The sequence below is a fragment of the Chenopodium quinoa genome, unplaced genomic scaffold (genome assembly GCF_001683475.1).
Source record: "Chenopodium quinoa cultivar QQ74 unplaced genomic scaffold, ASM168347v1, whole genome shotgun sequence".
Lineage (NCBI taxonomy): Eukaryota > Viridiplantae > Streptophyta > Magnoliopsida > Caryophyllales > Amaranthaceae > Chenopodium > Chenopodium quinoa.
The window spans coordinates 4,583,333-4,605,745 of NW_018742733.1; the positions used below are offsets into that span (position 1 = coordinate 4,583,333).

The following is a 22,413-nucleotide window of genomic DNA, read 5'->3' on the forward strand; positions in this document are numbered from 1 at the left end:
TTCCTGTTTACTACTTGTGGTAATGCATTCCTCTATGCTCCTACCTTGTGTTACATGAAATCATGGACCGCCTTTCCACCTCAAGGAATTGTGTCAAACATGAATGACTAGGAACTCCCAATACATCATCTTGGACCCAGTAAAGAAAATCATCATAAACTTGCCGAGTTTGATACTATGATTAGTACTCATGGACGACATGACTCGTGAGTTTGAGCAACATTAGCTACAAACTCAATTACATGGTAATGAGTGAAAAAACAAACAAAAAGAAATTTCCGAACATGATTAGTTTTGAAGTACGGTGATACGGTGTTCCAAAGTCTCGACTTAATATCCTGTTCTTTATTACCTTAGTGCTCTTGCTTTCTTTCTTTCTTTTGATTTCCAGTTTGAGATTTTCCAGTAATTATGGTATCCAATAAAAGCATATATAAGCTCGTGTATGCTATTATGTATGCTAATGAACCCTCAAAATACATGTAAGGTGGTCCAAGAAAGTATATAAAAGATTCATTATGATTTATGAACATTATTTTTGATTGTATCATATAATTGTTCAAGTTCTTTAGGCTAGATGCCTAGATTCATAATAATGGAGCCTAAAGAAAAGGAAAAGAAAGACAGTAATTGAGAGAAACAGGAAGATGTAATTTGTGCTTTTTTCCCCCAAAAAGTTCACTCCACTTATATACAAGATTGGCCCTTATTTCCACTTTTATCTGTGCTTTGATGATCACAGCAGCAGCTTTAAAGCAGCCTTACATATTGGACTGATTAATAAAGAGACTATTGTATTGTATAATGGGGTAAAGTTGCTACTATAATGATTATGCATTTCCCTTAGGATAGTCACAGGGCTCAAGGGTGAGGGACTACTTATCCTCTTTGTTACCTAGGCATTATAGAAAGGATTTAACTTATCTCTTTTTTCGGGACCGCCTGCCCGATAGGGGCGTTTCCTTGGGAAATCTTTGAAAGATACACTATTCATAGTTTCGAGGGCTGATACACTTGTCTTTGAGAGTGGATTTTTAGTTCTGTGTTAGTTTTTTTCCTTTCTTTTTTGGATTAATAGGCGGTGTTTTGCATAGTTCCCTAATCGCAAGGAGGGTATTAGACTATTGGGATGTTATGTAACCTCAAGATTGAAAAGGATCAAACGTAGGGGCGGAGTGATATATTCTTGTATATCTTTCTTTAAAAACAGAATTAATTATTTAGCGTGTGATAGAGTTAGAAGTCTCTTAAAGAGGCATTAAATCATGGTATACTCAAATTCTACAAGTCAAATACTTTGTACTCTGTAACTTTTTCTTTCAAAAATCAATTTAATTGGGTAGGCCAAGTGGGTCAATTGATTCGTTCCCAAAGTGTAGCTTCACCTTTGATTGATTAGTACTAGTATTATAAAGTTGCCAGTAATTTGCATTGTTATTGAAGTGACAAATTATATTGTAGTGGTGGTATAGAGGAAATATGTGACTTTGAAATGGTCATTTGATTAGATGGGGGCTCCATCAAATTTGGTTGGTGAAATTCTGTTTGAAAAGTTACTATACTAGGATACTTGTTTAGGCAATGGAATTCTGTTCAGATTGAACCACAATAGAGCTTGATAGCAACTACCAACTGTTAATTTTGCTGAATTAATACAGAATTTATGAACAATAGGATCAAACTTGGGATTAGTCCTAGTTGATTAGATGTTAGCTTCCTGTCCCATGATGGTGTGATTGGTGTCAAGACTGCCAACTGTACGATTCATGGGGCGACGACTTTGGTCATGGATTTATGAAGAGAGAACACTGTCTGATATCCATTTCAATAGTATCAGATGAATACTAACAGTCTTATTGCGTTGCAGGTCAAATGAAATGGATTCATTGTAATATAATTTGAATCAACTTTATGATTTTTTCTTTAAATAGAGATTTGGGTCATTATCAGTAACCCTGCTGGTTCACCTTTGAACCTGTATGGTACAAGCTACCTCTGCCCTGAATTACTGTCAACTTTTTAATTATGACTAATTGCTTCTTTCCTGTACTTAGTCTTCTCTTATCAAGTCTCAGTGACGTTTGTATATTAAGTCTCAGTGACGTATTCCATCATACATCAATAATGAACATCAGAAAGCACTCATATCAGAAGGGATTATACAGTTTATGAATATTGATGGCTTCTACAAGAAAAAGAAAAGATTATATGTCATCAAAAGATAAGGAAGATTCTTCAGTATCAATATTGTATCATAGTAGTAACTTTAAAGGGGTACTTCAACTATTTCATTGGCCCTTAAACTCATGTGCCTCCTACAAATCCATGCAACTTGTCCTGTATCTCTATACTTCACTCTCCACAGTCCAAACTTCTCTGCGATATCTCTTCCAGCTGAGCAGCCTCGGTCCCTCAGGAAATCAAGAACCCACTGCTGTGCTGCTCTTTGATCCTGCTGAATATTTCGTGATCTGTCTCTTGTCCTACTGTTCCCCACTGCCATTGCTCCGATAGCTGCTGCACCTGCTGCCCCGGCTGCTCCAGTCAGAAGAGAAGAATCGAGCAGGTGGGCAGCTTCTTTGCCTAAATTAGGTATCATAGATCCCATTCCTGTAGCCAAATGTGTACCTATCTTCAAGGCAAATGTTAATAGTGTCATGAACTTTGTCATGTAGGGTGCCAAGCATTTGACTGCGACATTATCAATCTGCATAACTTCACAGCCCATTTGATCTTCTACCACATGCATCTCCCTCCTAAACTCGCACAACATGTGGAGTCTCATTGCTGTCATTCCTGAAATGATTGTGGTCACAAGTTTCCTGGAATAATTTTCTGTTCTCACAAAGAAGAACATGTTTGGCACTTTCCTTTCTTCAATGTGTGCATTGTAGTTGACTAAATGATCAACTTTGCGGTGTAGTTCAAGCAAAAGCCTGTGCTCGTAGTATCTCAGCCCTTGTATCTCTTGCCTTAGATCTCTGATCTCCTGTTCGATGATCTTCAGCCTCTGTAAAACTTGCTCTACTCCCTTAGCTATCCCACTGAATGATGGATCAACACTTTCTGAAGTCACGACTGCTACACTATCAGGGTCGTCATCTGGAGGGACATCAAGTTCATTTGCTAGGTTGTAAAGATCATGATATCTTCTATGAAGTACCTCTCTAAAGTCATCGTCTGACAAGAGGTCCCTTGCAAAATCAAAGCCTGCTCTTATGACGGGCTTTCCTGCATCAGATACTGCACTCCATGTATGCTGGTAATCATACATTCCATCTGCTGAAACAGTTAGTAGAGCTTCTTTCAGTTTGTGTAGTGCAATTAACTGAGTCTTTCTGTATCTAGGAGGAATCAAACTTCTCACACATTCAGGTCTAATGATGTTTTCAATCAATACAACTCCTTGGCAGAGGCCATGAATTGCAGGAATTATGAGATGATGGATAAGTCGGAGTGTTTCTGTTAGATTCTTGGTAGAGCAAGCCAAGATATCGATATAATGGCACAAATGTCCACCAAGCTCCACTCTGACGTCAATTCCATTGATGTTTATTGAAATGAGAGAGTTTTCCATGCTGTAAGTCGCTCCATGCTGATCTTTCAGTTCCATGAATTTATTGTGGAGATTCACCTGCATTGCAAATAACACACATAAACAAGGTACTCTCATTTGTCACTCTGCTCAAATTCGCAATATTTTTATTGACATTATTGATTCAGTGAAGATGACCCTAGTTTTAGATGATATACTGTCTTTGATCTACTGGCAAAAATCACTACATTATTGGTTTCTTTGGTTCTTAATTTGATACACTCACAATACATAACGTTTTGGAATATTGGAACCGTGTATGGATTGATATATTTACCTTACTAAGCATGTTTTGAGAAAATGAAGAGTACTCTAGACATATTTTATAATAGCTGACAGTCTGACACTTGTATAATGAAATCCTGAATAAAGGCTGTGTTTTGGGACCTGAGGGACTAAATCTAGATTTCATTTGTTTATCTGTTTGCTTTCTTATACTCCATCCGGATATGTAGTTATGTATACTATATTGGAGTCAGGAGAATAATTGGCACATTTCCTAAAATCGCAATGAATTATGATTGGTCTTTAACATGCCATTAAGTGATAAGAATGTGAAGTGCAGATATAGCATTATAGCACAACTATTATGAGGGGTATTTTTGCATAATCATGTCAAGCCTTTAATTCTGTAAATTATTTTCGGATTAAAACTTTAAAAGTAGGATAGTAGAGCGTAAAACAAGAAGATGAATCTTGCCTGTAGTTGAGGAAAGAAGCCAGGAGTCAAAAAAGTGCAGCTTGAATCATCACACTCAAGATGCCGTCCTGCATACACACAATCAGATGAACTGAGCTGCCACTTTTGTTGTTTTTGCCTCCCCTCTTCAAGAAATGAAGGGACAAATATGGCTGAGTTTGGATCGTTTAGGTCTTGTTCAAAACATAGTTCTAACTTTAGCATCAGCTTAACAAGGTCAGTGGCCTCCAAATTCTCGAAAACCTTAGAACTCATCCCTAGAAGCTGACTCTGAAAACTTCCTTTCAGAATTTTTTCCAAGTCTTTCCTGCTTATGAAACCATTCCTGATTGATCCTTGCTTTCGAGCTGTTCTTAATCGGACTAATTTTCCCAACACTTCTTGGCAAAACCATTCACAATCCAGGATAAGTAAACCAGGATCATCAAAGTAGATAACCTCTCCTATCTGATGAAGACAACTAGCAACTGCCCGCCTTCTCATATCAGTCTTCTCTTTGTTCTCAAACCTAGACCGAACCCTCAAAGGTGGAACCTTGACCTGACAAAGCTCACAGAATTCTTTCCAGCTCATAGCAGGTTTGTTGTCATGTTCTTTCCTCCAGTCCAACAGTATCTCTGCTAAGTCATTGCACAGCTCATAAACTCGAGGAACCCTTTGTAGGATCATCTTGCTCGTGTTCTTTAAATGTTGAGCAAGTTTACTTACAGATGTTGATGATCTTGCATCAACCGTAAAAACAGTTGGATAAAACTCAAGAAAACCGTTGAATTTGTCTCTCATTCCTTGGATTAGGTTCACAATAGCCTGAAAATTCTGAGAGGGCTGAATGACTTTGTCAAAGTGTGTTAAAACTATGGTCACATTCGGAAGCATGCATTGTTGGACTGCTCTACTTGAGTTAGAGACGATGAATCTGAGCCAGTACTGCAAGTCTTCTTCAATTTCAGCCGGGTCTTTCATCTCTTTGTTACTCGGTTTTCTGAACATACTCAACAAAACTAAGAAAAATGATGCACTCCCATGCCCTGGGAACATAAGGTCATGCAGAGAACACAGTTCTTGCTGACCAGCCAGATTCCATATGGTTATCTTTGTGTCTTCATCTTTGAAACTACTGATTTTTATCCCCTCTGATTTGATTGCTTGTTCAACCGGGTTCACCAAAGTTCGGACTTGGTTTACATAAGGTAGCTTGGTTGATGAAAAATTGTAGGATATTGAATTGCATAGTGAACTTTTACCTGCATTACTGAATGCAATTAGCTCAACATATGGTTGGTATTCACAAGACTATCCCTCAATTTATACATCAGAAAACTTCTTATAATATTAAAATTACCAGGTAAGAATTAAGCCCTCGAAAATAATTTGATAACATCTTATTATGGTCTTCTGAAATAAGGACCTGTAATTTATGATTGTTTTGTGCTAGTAACTTGCAATTTAATGGACTATAATTTTATATTCATGACTGTCATATATAATTAATCAATTTGTGCAGATAACAAATTGCTCTTGTTTCATATGTATAGCGCAGACAAGAATTATGGCAGAATAAAATAAGAGTAAAGATAAACTTAGTTCAGGAGGTTACCTGCATATTCCTGCCCACAGACGAAAACTCGACAGCTCTTGGGTGTAATCATCGGCATATCCTTAAAAAAATCCATATCAGGTTCAGACTTTGCATTCTGACCCAGTTTCTGATATATCCCTTCAGCCATTCCTGCCTTATGCAACGGCGTATCCTCAAGATCAATCTCTTCAATCCAAGGATTCACCTGTAAAGTCCCCACAATCGCCTGTAAAACAGACTCTCCCTTAACTCCCCTGCAACCCTTCAATGACAGATACTTCAACGACGCATTTTTTTCCAAAGTCTGAAAAATTCTGACAATGTCACCAGGTCTCAGCCCCTGATCATCAACTATGCCGAGCCTACTCAGGCTCTGATTGCTCGTGATCATCTGCAGGATCGCTTCCAAGCCTGCCCTCCCTACTCTCATTCTTTCCCCTCCAAATGTAAGCGATTTCAGTGTCGTGTTTGCTTGGCATTGCAGGGCAGAAAATCTGCTCAACGGGCAAAGCAAATGCTCTACTCCTACCCCACTAAAACAATTCCCATCTAAATGCAAAGTCTCCAAGTTTCTGTTCTTAAATAGTCCTGCTGATACATAAACAACCCCTTTATCTTTTAAACAACATTTTGACAATTTCACTTCTTTCAGAGTTCTATTCTGCTCCAACACCCATCTGAACTCCCTCGCCCATTTCGACTTCAGTCTAACTCCTGTCATATCAAGAACCTTAACTATTGTATTCATACCGAGAGCACAGACAACCCTGCAACTTCCTGATATGTCAAGCCTGTATATTCTGAGTGTGCTACTTTCTGGCACAAACTCCACCACTTTTGTGCATCTTTCTCTCTTTTCCGCGCTCCAAATGTGAACTTCCATGTCTCTATTCCTAGCTAAAACTGCTGAAATTATCGGTGTTGCTATAAACGAGCTTGAATCGAATACTGTCAGTAGCTTCAGAGATGTATTAACTTCAACCATCTTTGACAGCTCTTCTGCCCCTCTTAACCCAATTGAATCTTCCCAAATTTGCAGCTCTTCTACGCAGTCATTCGCCTTCAAAGCATCAGCTATCATCCCAGCACCTCTGACTCCAATGCAGGATTCACAGAACACAATTTCCTTCAGATTATCAGCAGCCTTCAGAATCTCTGACAATTCCTTCAAGCAGTCTGAACTGAAGTCATTTCTTCGAAACATGATTTGCTTAACTGCCGGGTTGTTTTCAAGCAATGATTTGAGGCTCCGAAGATACTCAACTTCCCATACTACTCTATGGAACTCCAAGTTTCTTAAGCCTGACGTCGCGCTGTTTTTCATCATTGTTGAGAGCTGTGTAAGGAGGAATGAAAATAGAGCATTGTTTTCCTTTGACAGGTTTATGTTGATGCAGGATTCTGTTTCTTGTTGACAGCCTGAAATTTGATGAGAAAGAAAGAAGGAAACTTTCTGCAGATTTATGCAGTTTTCTGATTCCAACACTTGCAGTACCCATTGCAGATCTTTCAAGTTTTCATCAGATGCCATTTTATTTAGAGGTTCATGAAATTTCTCCAATTTTTTTGTACAGATGATTGTAGTAATAAGTTACTTTACCCTGTATGGTTTCTGACTAAAGTTTTTTTTTGTTGTTGTTGTTGTTGTTGTTGTTGTTGTAAAGGTGTCAAAACCTGATCCAATATGAAACCAACTCGAAAAATATTTAATATAGATTTCGACTCACTTGAACTCAATAATTTAGCATGCCTCAAGTTTAAAAATTAGACTCGACCTTCCTGCACTTGGTCTGGACTTTCGAACTAACACCTCTAGTTTTTTCTGAGTAGTGTAATGCAAAAGGTTAAATCGTGTTTGTTTTTCTTGTATCCGATTAAACTATGTCAATTATAATAGAACATCCGAGTAATTTGTTTAGAGGGGGCCCAGATGAGGTGTGACTGATCTGGGAGTTTGACAAAAAAGGGCCGTTATGTTGTTGTTATCATGTTTAGATATTCTGAGCTTGTTTTTCAAGAAATTACTTTTGGGAAACCATGTTCCCACTTTATAGGTTTTGATGCTTTGCTTTGTATATTGTTGCAATAATTCCTGAATTCCAACCCTTAAATGTGGGTAGGTATCAAATGCCGTTACAATTGTTAATGAGTTGACATGAGCAAAGCTATGGTATGTTGCTATTCTTGTAAGTTCTTGTGGCCGGCAGTGAGGAATGAGCTAGATCATGTTGCCGTCGCCATCAACAGGCATACAGGAGATATATGTACACCCTCCGTGTTTTTTTTTAAGTGTTACAGTTTGACCGACACATAATTTTAGGCAATTTAATTGATTTAAATAAATTAAGAGGTAAGTGGGGTAGTTGGAGTATTAAAAAATTGTAAAAGAAAGATAGTGAGGTTAATAATTTATTAAAAAGTAATGAATGTGAGAGGAAAGATATAATAAAAAAGTACGGAGTAATAGTGAATTTGGATGGGGACCATAAGAGGAGAGATATATAATATTTTAATGTATCTTTTTACCAAAAAAGAAACACGAAGAGAGTAGTACAAAGTTACAAACTAGTGCTAGCTTTAATTTGATATAGAGCTATATATTTGGGCTTAAATGATAGGTTTCGGTTTTGTGTACGCTACAGGAAAACTGTACAAATATGATACCCTACAGGTTCCGGGTCCAAAATTTAATTACACGGAATTGGAACCTGTTGCATTACCCGGAACCGGAACCTGCTCCGAACAAGTTTCAGTCCAAGTCAGGGTACCCTGAATTTTTGGTCACCCCTAATTATATCATGTGATCACTAACCAACTCATACAATTCTAAACTGTCTAGTCAGCAACTGCATTCATAATAAATGTAGGTGATCGTTAGCAAAACTGCAAAGGTAACACTACATATACAATTTCATAGTTCACATGACACAATTTGCCATAACAACCACGACAAAAGAGTAATCCTAACCACATTTTTTTTAGGAAAACTCATCCTAACTACATTTAACCAATGATAAACTTGTAATTGACTTATGTTACCATACTTTCCTTTTGTTTGTTGTGAACTCAGTTTAATTAATGTAATTTTAGTTGTTTTAAAAAATTTTAAAAAAAAAAACCAAAAAAATTTACAAACAAATTATACAAGTTTTGGTTTGTGAAAATAGTTTTGGAGAAATGAAAGTGTGATAAAACTTTTAAAAACAGGTTTTACTCTAAACCCGGTTGTCCTGCCCTATAATTGGATGATCGTATTAAGACTCAGCCCATTTATTTATTAGACGGATAACCCATTATTAACTGTGGTGGGTCATGGATCATGGGTTTTAAACTTTTAATAGGAACTTTGCATTTTATCACTATAAATATTTTAAACTTTTAAAAATATGCAATTTTTTTTATCCTTATTTGATGATTGAATCTGTTTGGGTCCAATTTAGTCCAATTGGGCCTAAGCACTAAATGATCCAATTAAAAGCCCAAGGTCAAGGTTCAACTCTCCAATTGTGCTAAAGTCAAAGGTCAGCCCACAAAGCAAGCCAATTGGGCTAAGGCCCAACCTCTCCATGTATAATGAGGTATAAAAGCCATCATATTGATACATTCAAGAAGGGGATTCATTCAGATTCGGATTCATTGATAGATTCATATGTTCATTCATATATTCTGATATATTCCATAAAAGCCTCAAGCAACAAACTCTCTTGCATAGTGTCCACTTCTTACACATTGTACTGACTTTAGCATCGGAGGGGCCTTCCTCGGCAACACCCCCGAGGCTAGTTTACGTGTGTTTACTGTGCAGGAAACCTTGGGCCCAACATAACTTGGACCGAATCCAGCCTTCTCCATTTCAGCGGACCTTCGGCAAGGTCCCATTGTTTTCACCCGAAACAATTTGGCGCCGTCTGTGGGGAAGACTTTCAAAAATCTTTAAGCCAAATTCCTAACCAAGATCATCTTGCAATTATCTTAGCAGCAATGGCTAAGAACCGCAAGAGCAAAAGCCTCCGTCAAGGAGCGGGCGAAAAGCCTAAAACCCCTACACCATCGCCCTCGCTGGACCGGAACTCTCCCAAGGGTACCGGCTCGGGGGAGGATCATACAAGGAGGATTCCCTATCTCCCGTAACTCATGACTCTCATTATAGGCCGGGCCACTCTCGGTCTAGCAGGGGTGAGTCCGATCATAGGACATATTCAGTGTCCCAAAGCCAACCATCGGCTGCGCGCCCTCATTCCCACACTCGGCCGAGGACCCCTTTGACGGGGCCCAGCTCGGAAGAGGTGGCAAGAGCGCTGGCAGTACTCATGGAGGCGATGAGGGCACAAAATATGCCACCACCTCGTGATCGAACTCCTCCGCATACCCGGCATCAGCGGAGGAAGTTAGACCATGATGGTGGGAAGCTTCCTTCCTTCCGGGAATTGGAAGAGTGGGAGGAGGATTCTTGGAAAAATGAAAAACAGAGGAAAAAGAACCCTCAATTTTTAAAAGGATCCTCATCCTCAAGACCAGAAGCGCATAAGAGCAGCAGCTCAGCTTCTCGGCCAGAATCTACTCACCGAGAACCTGAGACTGTTCGCAGAAGCGTCCTTGACCGACTCGGCGGCAAGGAACCGAGCGTGCGCAGTCGCCTCTCGTTCCCTGCAGCCGAGGCCCAGACTTCCCAGCCAGGGACGAAAACCACTCCTACCTCTCTAAGAGGGCGGAGCGCGGTCCCTTCGGCCAGGAACAAGGGCAAGGCCGTTATGCTACCCGCTAGTTCACCATTCGAGCAATGGATACTGGAAGAGCGCGTACCCACGGTTAAAATACCGTCGCACATCACATATGACGGGACCACGGATCCGAAGGATCACGTGGCCTCGTATGAGACTCATATGCATCTTTGCCCCAGATCCGAGGCGACTTGGTGCAAATATTTCCCAACCACTCTCAAGGGGGTCGCGCAAGCGTGGATCTCCAAGGGAGTAAGGCAAGGCTCCGTAACAGGGTGGGATGATCTGTCCTCCAAGTTCAGGAGCAAGTTTTCCACGGCAAACCGCCGAGAGAAGACTACCGCAGAGCTCATGAGTCTGCAACAGGGGGAAACCGAAAGCCTCCGAGACTACCTGACCCGTTTCAGTAACGAGTCATCAAGCGTCTCCCAGCTGGACCAGGGGCTAGCCGTTTTCGCAATGCAGAATGGCCTTCAGCCAGGAAAGTTCCTAGACTTCATGGTCATGCATACCCCGCAGACCTTGGAGGAAGCTCTTAATGCTTCGGATAAGTTCATCCGAGCCGAAGAATGGAACAAAGCGAAAACCCAACCTCAATCCGGGGGAGGGAAACAGAGGCAAATACCCTTGTCTGAAGGCCAAGGCCATAAGGCAAAGGGAAAGTCAAAGGCCCCGGAGCAATCTTTGGCCAACGACCCAAAGAAGGAAAGATTTGCCTCATACACAGGCAGATACGAGTCCTACACTCCGCTCTCTCTTCCACGCGCCAAAATTTACAGTGTGACGAAGGAGGAGCAGAGTTACCGAAAGCCGAGACCACTCCCAGAGTGGTATCAGCGAAAAAATAAAAATCAGTGGTGTGAGTTCCACGAGTCTTCGGGCCACAACACTGAGGAGTGTATCCAACTGAAGGACAAGATAGAGGACATGGTCCGGAAGGGATACTTGAAAAAATACATCGCGGATCACCGCGAGAAAAAAGAATCCGAGAGGTCAGCAAAGGACCCTCGGCAGGACCTCGACTTCCCCCGGAAAAACAGTAAAAAGCCGGAGGGGAAATTCCCTCCGATCAATGTTATCTCGGGAGGAATATACTCTCGGAGGGAGCACAAGCGCCACCTTAGAGCTTTGACTCACCAGGTGAACAACGCTGACATTCAATCTCCCCAGTCGCCGGTGCCGAACATGACGTTCACAGCCGCCGACTGCCGGGGGATTACGTTCCCTCACGAGGATCCGTTGGTGATCATCGCCACGGTGGCCAACCACGACGTCAGTAAGGTCCTTGTTGACGGTGGCAGTGGAGCAAACATTCTGTTCCGAAAGGCCTACAATCAAATTAAGCTGAAGCCCAAGCACCTTACGCCGGTACCCTACCCGGTATCCGGGTTCAATGGGGCTTCAACTTATCCAGATGGGAAGGTGACACTTCCTGTCACCATCGGTTGCGATGAGGCAGCCCGGAACGTCATGATTGAATTTTTGGTCATCGACGCTCCTTCAGTGTACAATGTGATTTTGGGGAGACCCATAATTCACGAGATCCAAGGGGTCGTCTCAACTTATCATCAGCTGATGATTTACGTCTCAGACGCCGGCTTCCCCGAAAGGATACAGGGCAACCAAAAGGACGCCCGAAGGTGCAACTACCTCAAGCCATCCAGTAGTCGCCCAGATGACGACAAGGATGAGGAGGAGAAAGAAAGAGAGCCAAACAAAAAAAAGCCGAAAGGCCTAAGTGCTTCGGCCCAAGGATCTGGGCCCAGAGAAAAACGGCCCGAAAGGGAAAAGGCTAGCTCTTCAGCTGAGCCGCAAGACTCAGAGAGCCAGCCGAAGAACAAAAAGACTGGGACACCTGCTGACATTGGCAGCAGGCCAGATTCTGAAGAGTCCAGTCCATCGGCAATGGACATGGACCAACAGACTGAAACAGTTGAGTTGGCCGAAGGAGACGGTGAGAAATGTGTAGCAATCGGGATGGACCTTGATCCGAACACCCGTTGTGAACTTATTCAGCTCCTTCGGGATAACAGAGATGTGTTTGCTTTCTCGGCAGCTGATATGCCCGGGATAAGTTCAGACCTCATCTCCCATAAGCTTAATGTTGACCCGACGTGTCGACCAGTTAAGCAAAAGAAGCGGAATTACTCCGCCAATAAGAACCGAGACATCGCAGCCGAGGTCAAAAAATTATTGGAGGCAGGATTCATCGAACCTTGCCAATATCCAGAATGGCTGGCAAATGTGGTGATGGTTCAGAAGCCCAATGGTACCTGGAGGATGTGCGTTGACTTCACGGACCTAAATAAGGCTTGTCCAAAGGATTTCTATCCCTTGCCGAGGATCGATCAGCTAGTCGATTCGACAAGTGGTCATGCCTTTCTTAGTTTCATGGACGCATTCTCGGGGTATCATCAGATCTTTATGCACCCTGACGATCGAGCAAAGACAGCATTCGTCACGAACGCTGGGGTGTACAATTACAAAATGATGCCCTTCGGATTGAAAAATGCGGGGGCAACCTATCAAAGGCTGGTGGATCAAGTTTTCGCCGATCAAAAGGGCCGAAACATGGAAGTCTATGTTGACGATTCGATCGTCAAAAGCAAAAAACTAGAGGACCATGTAAAGGACCTGGCTGAAACTTTCGCCACCTTGAGAAAGCATTAAATGAAGCTGAATCCGAAGAAGTGTGTCTTCGGCGTGAAGTCAGGGAAATTCCTTGGGTTCATGGTCAGCAAAAGGGGGATTGATGCCAATCCCTCTAAAGTCAAAGCGGCGCTCGACCTTCCTGAGCCGAAAACGAAGCGGGATGTTCAGCGGCTCACCGGAAGAATGGCAGCCCTCTCGAGGTTCATTTCCAGAGCTTCGGATAAGGGGTTATCTTTCTTCAAAGCCCTGAAACTCCCGAAAACAAAAGAGCTCGTTTGGGAGGAAGAGCAAAAAGACGCCTTTAAACAGCTTCGGGAGCATCTGGCTCAACTCCCAACGCTGGCTAGCCCAGCTGAAGGAGAAACTTTATACCTATATGTGGCCGTTAGCCCAGCCACCATCAACGCAGTATTGCTGAAGGAAGAGAGTAAGAGTCAGCAACCGATCTATTTCGTCAGTCATACACTGACGGATGCCGAGACTCGCTATCCTCTACTCGAGAAAGTTGCTTTCGCGGTAGTAGTGGCTGCTCGGAAGCTGAGGCCCTATTTTGATTGCCATCAGATAGTGGTCTAACTGATCAACCGTTGGAAAAAGTTCTCGGCAAGGTTGAAAAATCTGGTAGGCTAGCCAAGTGGGCTTTTGAGCTCACCGAATTCAGCATCAGCTACCGTCCGAGGGCTGCCATTAAGGCTCAAGCTCTAGCGGATTTCTTGGCCGAATGCTCATACCAAGAAGCGCTAGACAGTGAAAAGAAAGTCTGGACCGTGTTTACGGATGGATCTTCCACCGAAAACGGTTCGGGGGCAGGAGTAGTGATAACTTCTCCCGAAGGCAAATCCTTTGAGTATGCACTAAAGTTTTCTTTTAAGGCCTCGAACAATGAAGCCGAGTATGAGGCAGCAATCGCCGGCCTAAAATTGTGCATCTCTTTGGAAGCCGATCATGTCTGCTTAAAAACAGACTCTCAGCTAGTTGCATATCAGATCAGTGGCAGCTACGAGGCCAAAGAGCCCTCCATGATAGCTTATCTTGCCAAGATCAAATCAGTCATTGCAGAGCTGAAAACTTTTGAGGTTCAGCTGATCCCAAGGGGTCAGAATACTCAAGCCGATGCACTCTCCAAACTTGCTAGTTCATCTTTTACCGAGCTGAACAGATCTGTATATGTAGAAGTGCGTCGAGAGAGAAGTGTCGACGAAGCACTTGAAGTGTGCTGCGCTGACCCAGAGCCTAGTTGGATGGACCCCATCCTAGCTTTCAAGCTTCGGGGAGAAACTCCTGAGGATAAAGCTTTGGCCTCCAAGATGAAGAGAACCAGCTCTAGGTTCATTGTCTTCAGGGGGGAACTTCTGAAAAAGTCCTTCTCAGCCCCATTGCTGAAATGCGTGGGACCAACAGATGCAGATTATATCCTACGGGAGATTCACCTCGGCATCTGTGGGAACCACATTGGGGGAAGAACCTTAGCCCACAAGGCATTAAGGGCTGGATATTACTGGCCCACCATGATCGCATATGCTAAGGAGCTGGTTCGGAAATGCGAAAAATGTCAAAAATACGCTCCAGTTATCCATCAGCCAGCAAGGGATCTTCAGCCGATCCTTAATCCACTCCCGTTTGCCCAATGGGGACTGGATATACTGGGACCATTTCCAGAGGCTGTGTACCAGAAAAAATGGCTGATAGTTGGTGTCGACTACTTCAGTAAATGGATCGAGGCCGAAGCAGCCTCGAACATTACAGAGCAAACTGTCAGAAAATTTATCTGGCAGAATATCATCACTCGCTTTGGCATCCCGAGAGTATTTGTCTTCGATCATGGGAGGCAATTTGATAACTTACCGCTAAAGCGGTATACAGATCAGTTCGGCATCAGACTGGCATATTCAGCGGTATGCCACCCGCAAAGTAACGGACAAGCCGAAGCTGCAAATAAACAGATCTTAAATGCCCTCAAGAAGAGGGTGGAAGATCAAAAGTCCAAATGGCTAAAGGAGCTCCCTGGAACCCTTTGGTCCCTTCGGACAACTGAAAAAGAGGCGACGGGCCGCTCACCTTTTGAACTGGTGTATGGTGCCGAAGCCGTCCTTCCAGTGGAAATTGGCTCTGAGAGCCTTCGAGTGCACCACTTCTCGGCTGAGAATGAGCGAATGATGAGGGAATCCCTCGATTTCCTCGACGAAGTAAGAGACTCAGCCCGAGATAGAATGGCCGCCTATAAGCAGAGAATCAGCAAATTTTATAACCGAAGGGTCCATGCAAGGCCTCTCAAAATTGGAGACCTTGTCCTTCGGAATGCTGCTGCAGTTCAGAAAGGCCGAATCCATGGGAAACTCTCAGCTGCATGGGAAGGACCTTATGAAATTTATGATGAGCTTCAGCCAGGGACATACCGACTTCGGCAGTTGGATGGAACTGAGTTGAAAAATCACTGGAACGCTGATGTACTGAAAAAATACCATATGTGAACCCTTCGGGGCAGAACAATCTTTGTAAGTACATTTTAAACTAATGAAAGGCCTTGGAGCCGCCATTTATATAAATGTCTACAACTTTTTATCCTTTCAAAATTTTCTTTGTTCTATCTACTCTTTAAGGGTTTTTTATTCAGCCTCGTCTGAAACCTTCGCCTTCGGGTAACTGGGTTTCAGATTGCTGACAAAACTCGTCTTTTTAAAGAACACCGGTCTTTCAGCTGAAGTCAAACTTCAGTAAGACTTGTTCTCCAAAGACATGAGTCCATGGACAATTCTGGGATATTGCCTTAACTGAGCCTTGTATCCCAGAGAGCCATTATCCGAAACATTGCCTTAAGTTGGCCCTGTGTTTCGGGTATCCATTTTTCAAAGATAGACAGAAAATCAAGGATAACAGCAACAGTTGAAAAGTTTTAAATCAGCCTCGTCTGAAACCTTCGCCTTCGGGTAACTGGGTTTCAGATGGCTGACAAAACTCGTCTTTTTCAAAGAACACTGGTCTTTCAGCTGAAGTCAAACTTCAGTAAGACTTGTTCTCCAAAGACATTAGTCCATGGACAATTCTGGGATATTACCTTAACTGAGCCTTGTATCCCAGAAAGCCATTATTCGAAACATTGCCTTCAGTTGGGCCTGTGTTTCGGATGTGCGTCTTTTTAAAGAACACTGGTCTTTCAGCTGAAGTCAAACTTCAGTAAGACTTGTTCTCCAAAGACATGAGTCCATGGACAATTCTGGGATATTGCCTTAACTGAGCCTTGTATCCCAGAAAGCTAATATCCAAAGCATTGCCTTCAGTTGGCCCTGTGTTTCGGATATCCAACTTTCAGATGAAGTCAATCTTCAGTAAGACTTGTATCCCAGAAGCATTGCCTTCAGTTGGCCCTGTGTTTCGGATACCCATTTTGAAGAAGTGAAGAAATTGCTTATTCAGCTGAAGTCATACTTCAATTTCTGGGGGGCAAGAAGCACTCTCAGTGCAAGTATGTACGGCAGAATTGAAGAAACAGAAACAGTAAAGCATTCAAAAACAAAGCAACTGAAGAAAAGAGCATCAGATTAATAATTCATGATCAGAAATTGAGCTACAAGTTCAATTAAACTGTATCGGCAGCCGCCCACAAGCGGAAAATAACAGCTGCCGAAATACGTACATAAGCAAAAAAAATAAACTGCTGTACGACAAGGCAAGCTGAAGCAAAAAACAAGGCAAAAAATTCAGAAAGCGGCAAGTCTAAAGTTAAGCACATGATGAACCGCAAGATTCTGAAGACGACTGCCCGAGTTCCTATGCTTCAGCCTGAGGATCAGACTGATCAGCGTTGAGCCCCATGGTGGCCTCAGCCCCAGCAGCAGAAGAAGCGGGCTTTGCACTCTGCCGAGCCTCCCTTTCCCTCTGTTCAGCTTCCAACTCCATTCTCTCAGCTTCCTCTTCGGCTTCCTCAGCCTTAAGGATTTCAGCTTCGGCTGGAGTTGCATACTTCATATGAGGGTCTTCGGGATTCTGGACCCATTCAGCACATTTAGACCAGTCCAGCTTCAGTTCAGCATGAAGGCAGACTCTTCGGCATACTCTGAACCCGTTTCTGAAACCCATCTCATATTCCTCTTGGGTATAGACACGGACTTTGAGTAGAGCCTCAGCATCAGCCAGCTTCTTCTGGGTCTCCTCCAAGTCTTCCTTGGATTTCTTCAGCTCATCAGCGAGCTTGGAGGAGGAACCTTTCAGCTCATTCAGCTCCTGCTGAACTTGGGAAGCCTTTGTCTGAGCTTGGGCCACTTCAACTTTTTGGGTCATCAGTTGATCCTCAGCCTCATGGAGTTTAGCTCTCTGAGCTTCGGCAGCAGCAGCAGCCTCTGAGAGTTGGACATCTTTGGCCTGGAGCAGCTCTTCAGCAGCCATTCGGCTGGCTTCAAGAGCCTCTAGACGTTGCTGCACTTCAGCTTGTGCAGCAGCTCCTTCCTGAATACGGCTCTCAACAGCAGCCTTAAATTTGGAGACGTCCACTCCCATATGCTCCTGGAGGAATTTTTCCCCTTCCATCAGTGGGGGAAAAACTTCCTTCTCCATAGCGTCGCAGAAGGTTTTGAGGGCTTCAGCAGCTCTTTTCTCATACTCCTCACCCTTCTGCTGCTTCTCTTCAGCTGCTGCTTGCTTCAGCTTAGCAAGCTTTAATTCCTCTTCAGCTACCTTCTTGTCGTGCACAGCAGCGTCTACCCTATCTTGTAGGGTATCTATCAGCTCTACAGTGAGAGTCTGATTGTGCACGAACTGAAAACAGGAAGACAAAAAAAAAATAATAAATAAAAAAAAATATAGAGCTGAATTTCAGAGGAAATGAAGACAAGGAAAATTACCTGCATCATCAGCAGTTGGTTAGACCTGGCTGGGTCAGGAACTGATCTGCTGGATTCGCCCATCCCAGCAGTGGCCTTCAGCGACAAGATCCTTGCCCTATCTACTTCGGACATGCCAGCAAAATCGCCGAAGTAGGCTGCAGCTCCTTCTCGGTTCTGACCCCATATGAGGTCCCAGATGTGGTCTGGGATTGGAATTCGGGGGGCCGAGAAACCCATTTCTCCAGATTGCAGAGTCTGGAAGGAAGGGAAGGATGACGATGGAGCTTGATTAGCTTTGGATGGCTCAGCATCATCCTTCTCAGAGGAGTCAATTACTATGACCTCCTCTTCTTCAGGGGTGAGGACGAAAGCCTCAACCTCTCTTGCGATGTCTGCCGTGAAGCCCTCAGCACTGGACATCACGGCATCCTTGTTTTCGTGCTCAACAGCACTCTCCTTAATTTCTTCTTGGACCCCTCCCTTAGATTCGGGAGTTCTCTGATCCACCTCCATCTCAGGAGGTGGCGGAGGGGTCTTTTGAGGTGATTGGGGTGGTGGCCGGGGAACCCTCGGCGATCCATTGCCTTCCTCGGGTTCCCTTATTGCAACGCCGATGGTCATCGGCCTCCGCTGAAAGTCATGAGGGCCGATGATGGCCATCCTTCGGCGCCTTTTCAGAAGGGGCTGCTCGTCCATATCTGAGTCTGAAGACTCTCTTTGTATTTGGTCTTCGGGACGAACAGGAGCTTTCCCTTCTCTATGTCTGTTACTCTCTTCAGACTGTAACAGACAGGGGGGGAGGAAGAATGTGAGTAAAAAAAAAAAAAAAAAAAAAAGAAAAAGAAAGAAAAAAGAAAGACAAAGTTGTCTGAAAACTCACCGAGGTCTTCAGCAAAGCCTCGTCTTCTTTAGCTGCTCTAGCTGCAGCTTCTGCTTCAGCAGCTCTGGAGGACCCTTCTCCTCCTTCGCAAGCTTCGAGAACCCGTGCAACCTCTTCGGCTGTACGGGCAGCTTCAGCTTCTTCGTCCAGCAGCTGAAACCAGGGGTCTCTCTTCTTCCACCAAGGCTTCTGCCTCTGATACAGAGCAACAACCTCAATTTGGAAGTGGGAAGAGTCTAGATGAACTTCCCTATGCCTCGGCTCAGTGATAGACGGGGCCCGTTCAGTTACAACTCGTTCTCGGTTGACACCAAGACGAGCGTAGTTAATGCCAACGTTGGTCTCGTCCCGCTCTGAAAAAGGAAAGGGGAAAGGTTAGTTCAGATAGGTTGGCACAGCATAAAAAAGCGAAGCGAGAGAAGAAAAAGAGAGTTAAAAAGCCTCGGCCTCAGCCGAAGAAGCTTACCATCCTTAAACTTTCGGCTGAGGCCAACAGCTGCTAGCATGTTCTCTTGGAAAACGTAATGCGTATCGGGGAGCCAAGTCTCCGGGATATGCTGCATTCGGCCACTGCCCCCCCGGTTCGGCAGCTTGCCGAAGATATGTTGCTGATCCAGGTTCGGATCCGCCCCGTTATCTGCGGGGGGACCTAGACTTCCCATTTCGGGATCAGGCTCAGCGAAGGTACCGGGGAGCACTGAAGACGCAAGGGTGGCCCGGATCTGTGGGTGCCCTAACCCAAATCCATTGACCTCTCCAGTCCTTGTCTGAAGAGTCGTTTGGCCACATGGTTAGGTATTGGGGCCGGGACTCAATCCGGTACCACCCAGAACCATGGCTTCCGTGCCCACTTTGAATATTTGGCACTAGCCGATGGAGCTTTTTGAAGCAGTGCAGGTTCGGCACGTACTTGAAGAACTTGCAGACCCATAAGTATGTCATCACCCTTCGGATGCTGGTGGGAGTTAACTGACATAGAGAGATGTTGTAATGGATCAGCAAGTCTCGGACGAATACGTCCAAAGGGAACCTCAGCCCGTATTGAAGCTGTCTTGTGTACACCCCCACATACCCCGGGGTGGACGATGGATTCTATCGGATGCCGAGGGCATTCGGCACCAATACCCATCAGCTTCAAAAATGCCGTAATGCAACTCAATTTTCTCGGCAAATCGATATTGATCGGCATTCTCCACCCACCATGGGTAGGGGCGGTTCTTTATCATGGCCGAAGCAACTTCGGCATTCTCCCATTCTGAATACCCGGGGAGGATATCCCAAAGGACAGCGGGAACTTCATCATCCCGTCCAGAAGCGCTCGGCTCCTCCGTTCTCTGAGGAGGAGCCGAGGAAAGGGGAGTCGCCCTAATCCCTTCAGCAGGGTCAGACTCTGGCCTTTGTCCATTCCAGGTCCCAATCCTGTTCCTAGGATCGGGAATCGGCCTTGCTCTTCTTGGAGCACGGGCTCTACCTCTAACTCCTCTTGCCATTGATTATTTCGAAGAAAAAAGTCGAAAGAAAAGGGGAAGGAGTTCGAATTCGAAGAAAAATAAACTGAAATCAAAGGAATTTACCTTAATCTGAAGCGAAAGTTGCGATTTACGAGTTCGTAGTGGCAAGTCTCAGTTTCTAAGCTTAATGCTCGGGGAATTTGCGAAGTTTTGATGCGGGTTCTTGGTTTCTCTCTCGAGAATTCTGGGTTTGTGTTGGTGAATAAGTGAGGAGAGATGACGCGCCTCTGTTTATATCTCCAGGTATGGGATACGAGGAGTCTGCGTTTTAATTTCTCTTAAATACTCCACTAAGTAACCGTTAAACACATGATCTTGTGATTAAACTGCCCATTATCCGTCCAACTTCCACAATCATCTGCCTTAACCGTTGTTATCTCATTAATTACGGTTTAAATTCAAATTTTTGGATTAATTAAATCATTTACTTCCCTCCTTTTCTGAATTAAATCAAACCCGACCCGTCATCCTTCCAAATCGGTTCTGGGGGGCAAGTTGTTTGGGTCCAATTTAGTCCAATTGGGCCTAAGCACTAAATGATCCAATTTAAAAGCCCAAGGTCAAGGTTCAACTCTCCAATTGTGCTAAAGTCAAAGGTCAGCCCACAAAGCAAGCCAATTGGGCTAAGGCCCAACCTCTCCATGTATAATGAGGTATAAAAGCCATCATATTGATACATTCAAGAAGGGGATTCATTCAGATTCGGATTCATTGATAGATTCATATGTTCATTCATATATTCTGATATATTCCATAAAAGCCTCAAGCAACAAACTCTCTTGCATAGTGTCCACTTCTTACACATTGTACTGACTTTAGCATCGGAGGGGCCTTCCTCGGCAACACCCCCGAGGCTAGTTTACGTGTGTTTACTGTGCAGGAAACCTTGGGCCCAACATAACTTGGACCGAATCCAGCCTTCTCCATTTCAGCGGACCTTCGGCAAGGTCCCATTGTTTTCACCCGAAATAGAATCAAATTTGCATTTTAACACTAAAAATATGTAATTTTTGGAATGATTTAATCAAATTTGCATTTTATCCTAAAAATATGTGATTTTTGGATCCTTAATTGATAATTGGATCAAATATTTTGATAATTGAATCAAATATGCCTAAAATGATGTGTTTTTTGGATCCTTGAATCATTACTTTATGTATTGTAGATTCCTCTGAAGAGAAACCATAAAAGATTGAACACTTTACCAAGGGCTGCTCGGCACCGGAGTCATTTCGGATATATTCGGTGATGGTTCGCTCACTGCCTATGTTGTCGCTTGTTTACAAGATACTGTTAATGACTTTTACCAGTGCTTTGATGCTTTGCTTGTCTGAATTCTGGTGTTATCTTGCTGTTTTATTTTTCTTAAGTTACCATACTGATGCTAGATAAGAAGCACATTTATTTTTCTATTTATGTAAATGTTGTACATAGACAAGATTTTTGTAGCTGTAACGAAGGGACGATTCTGAGTTTTTTGCTCCAGAGTAATATACTACAGGAAACCTTCACTCTCTGTATTTATATGTTAATGGCCTTGATGCGATCCCTCTCTTTAAACATGATCGCGATTATGCTATGAGTTGTTTCTCTTCCATTTGATGAGAGGCCGCAACAATACTTTTGTTATACATGATGCCTGAGTCTAATTATTGTTAAACTCAAAGTTGCAAAGTACACAGTTCATAATTGCTAAATTGCATATTTTTATATACAGTATGTATTTTGTTTTTGTTTTCCAATACACTTGTTTTTTATTACAGGATTTCTTACGTAAACTGAGTAGTATAGTAAAAAGAACTAAACCACAGATTGCTAGAAAAAGGAAGATAAATAAAACTGGAACTATGAAATACTAGTATGGAAGATCTCATATGTTTTTTTTTTTTTTTTTTCTCACTTGTTATTTAATGCACTTAATGTACTTTGATACATTAAGAGATACTCCCTCTATT

At 43.2% G+C, this 22,413-nt stretch overlaps 1 protein-coding gene across 1 annotated transcript; it reads right to left on the minus strand.

The window, feature by feature from the left end:
• Nucleotides 1-2,127: 2,127 nt before the first annotated feature.
• LOC110723975 (protein TORNADO 1) lies at nucleotides 2,128-7,711 on the minus strand. The gene is made up of 3 exons (XM_021903393.1): nucleotides 5,893-7,711; nucleotides 4,296-5,539; nucleotides 2,128-3,634 (listed from the first exon to the last, which is right to left on the minus strand). The coding sequence occupies exons 1-3, from the start codon at nucleotides 7,403-7,405 to the stop codon at nucleotides 2,267-2,269; spliced, it is 4,125 nt and encodes a 1,374-aa protein (XP_021759085.1). The 5' UTR covers nucleotides 7,406-7,711; the 3' UTR covers nucleotides 2,128-2,266.
• Between the last annotated feature and the right edge of the window lie 14,702 nt (nucleotides 7,712-22,413).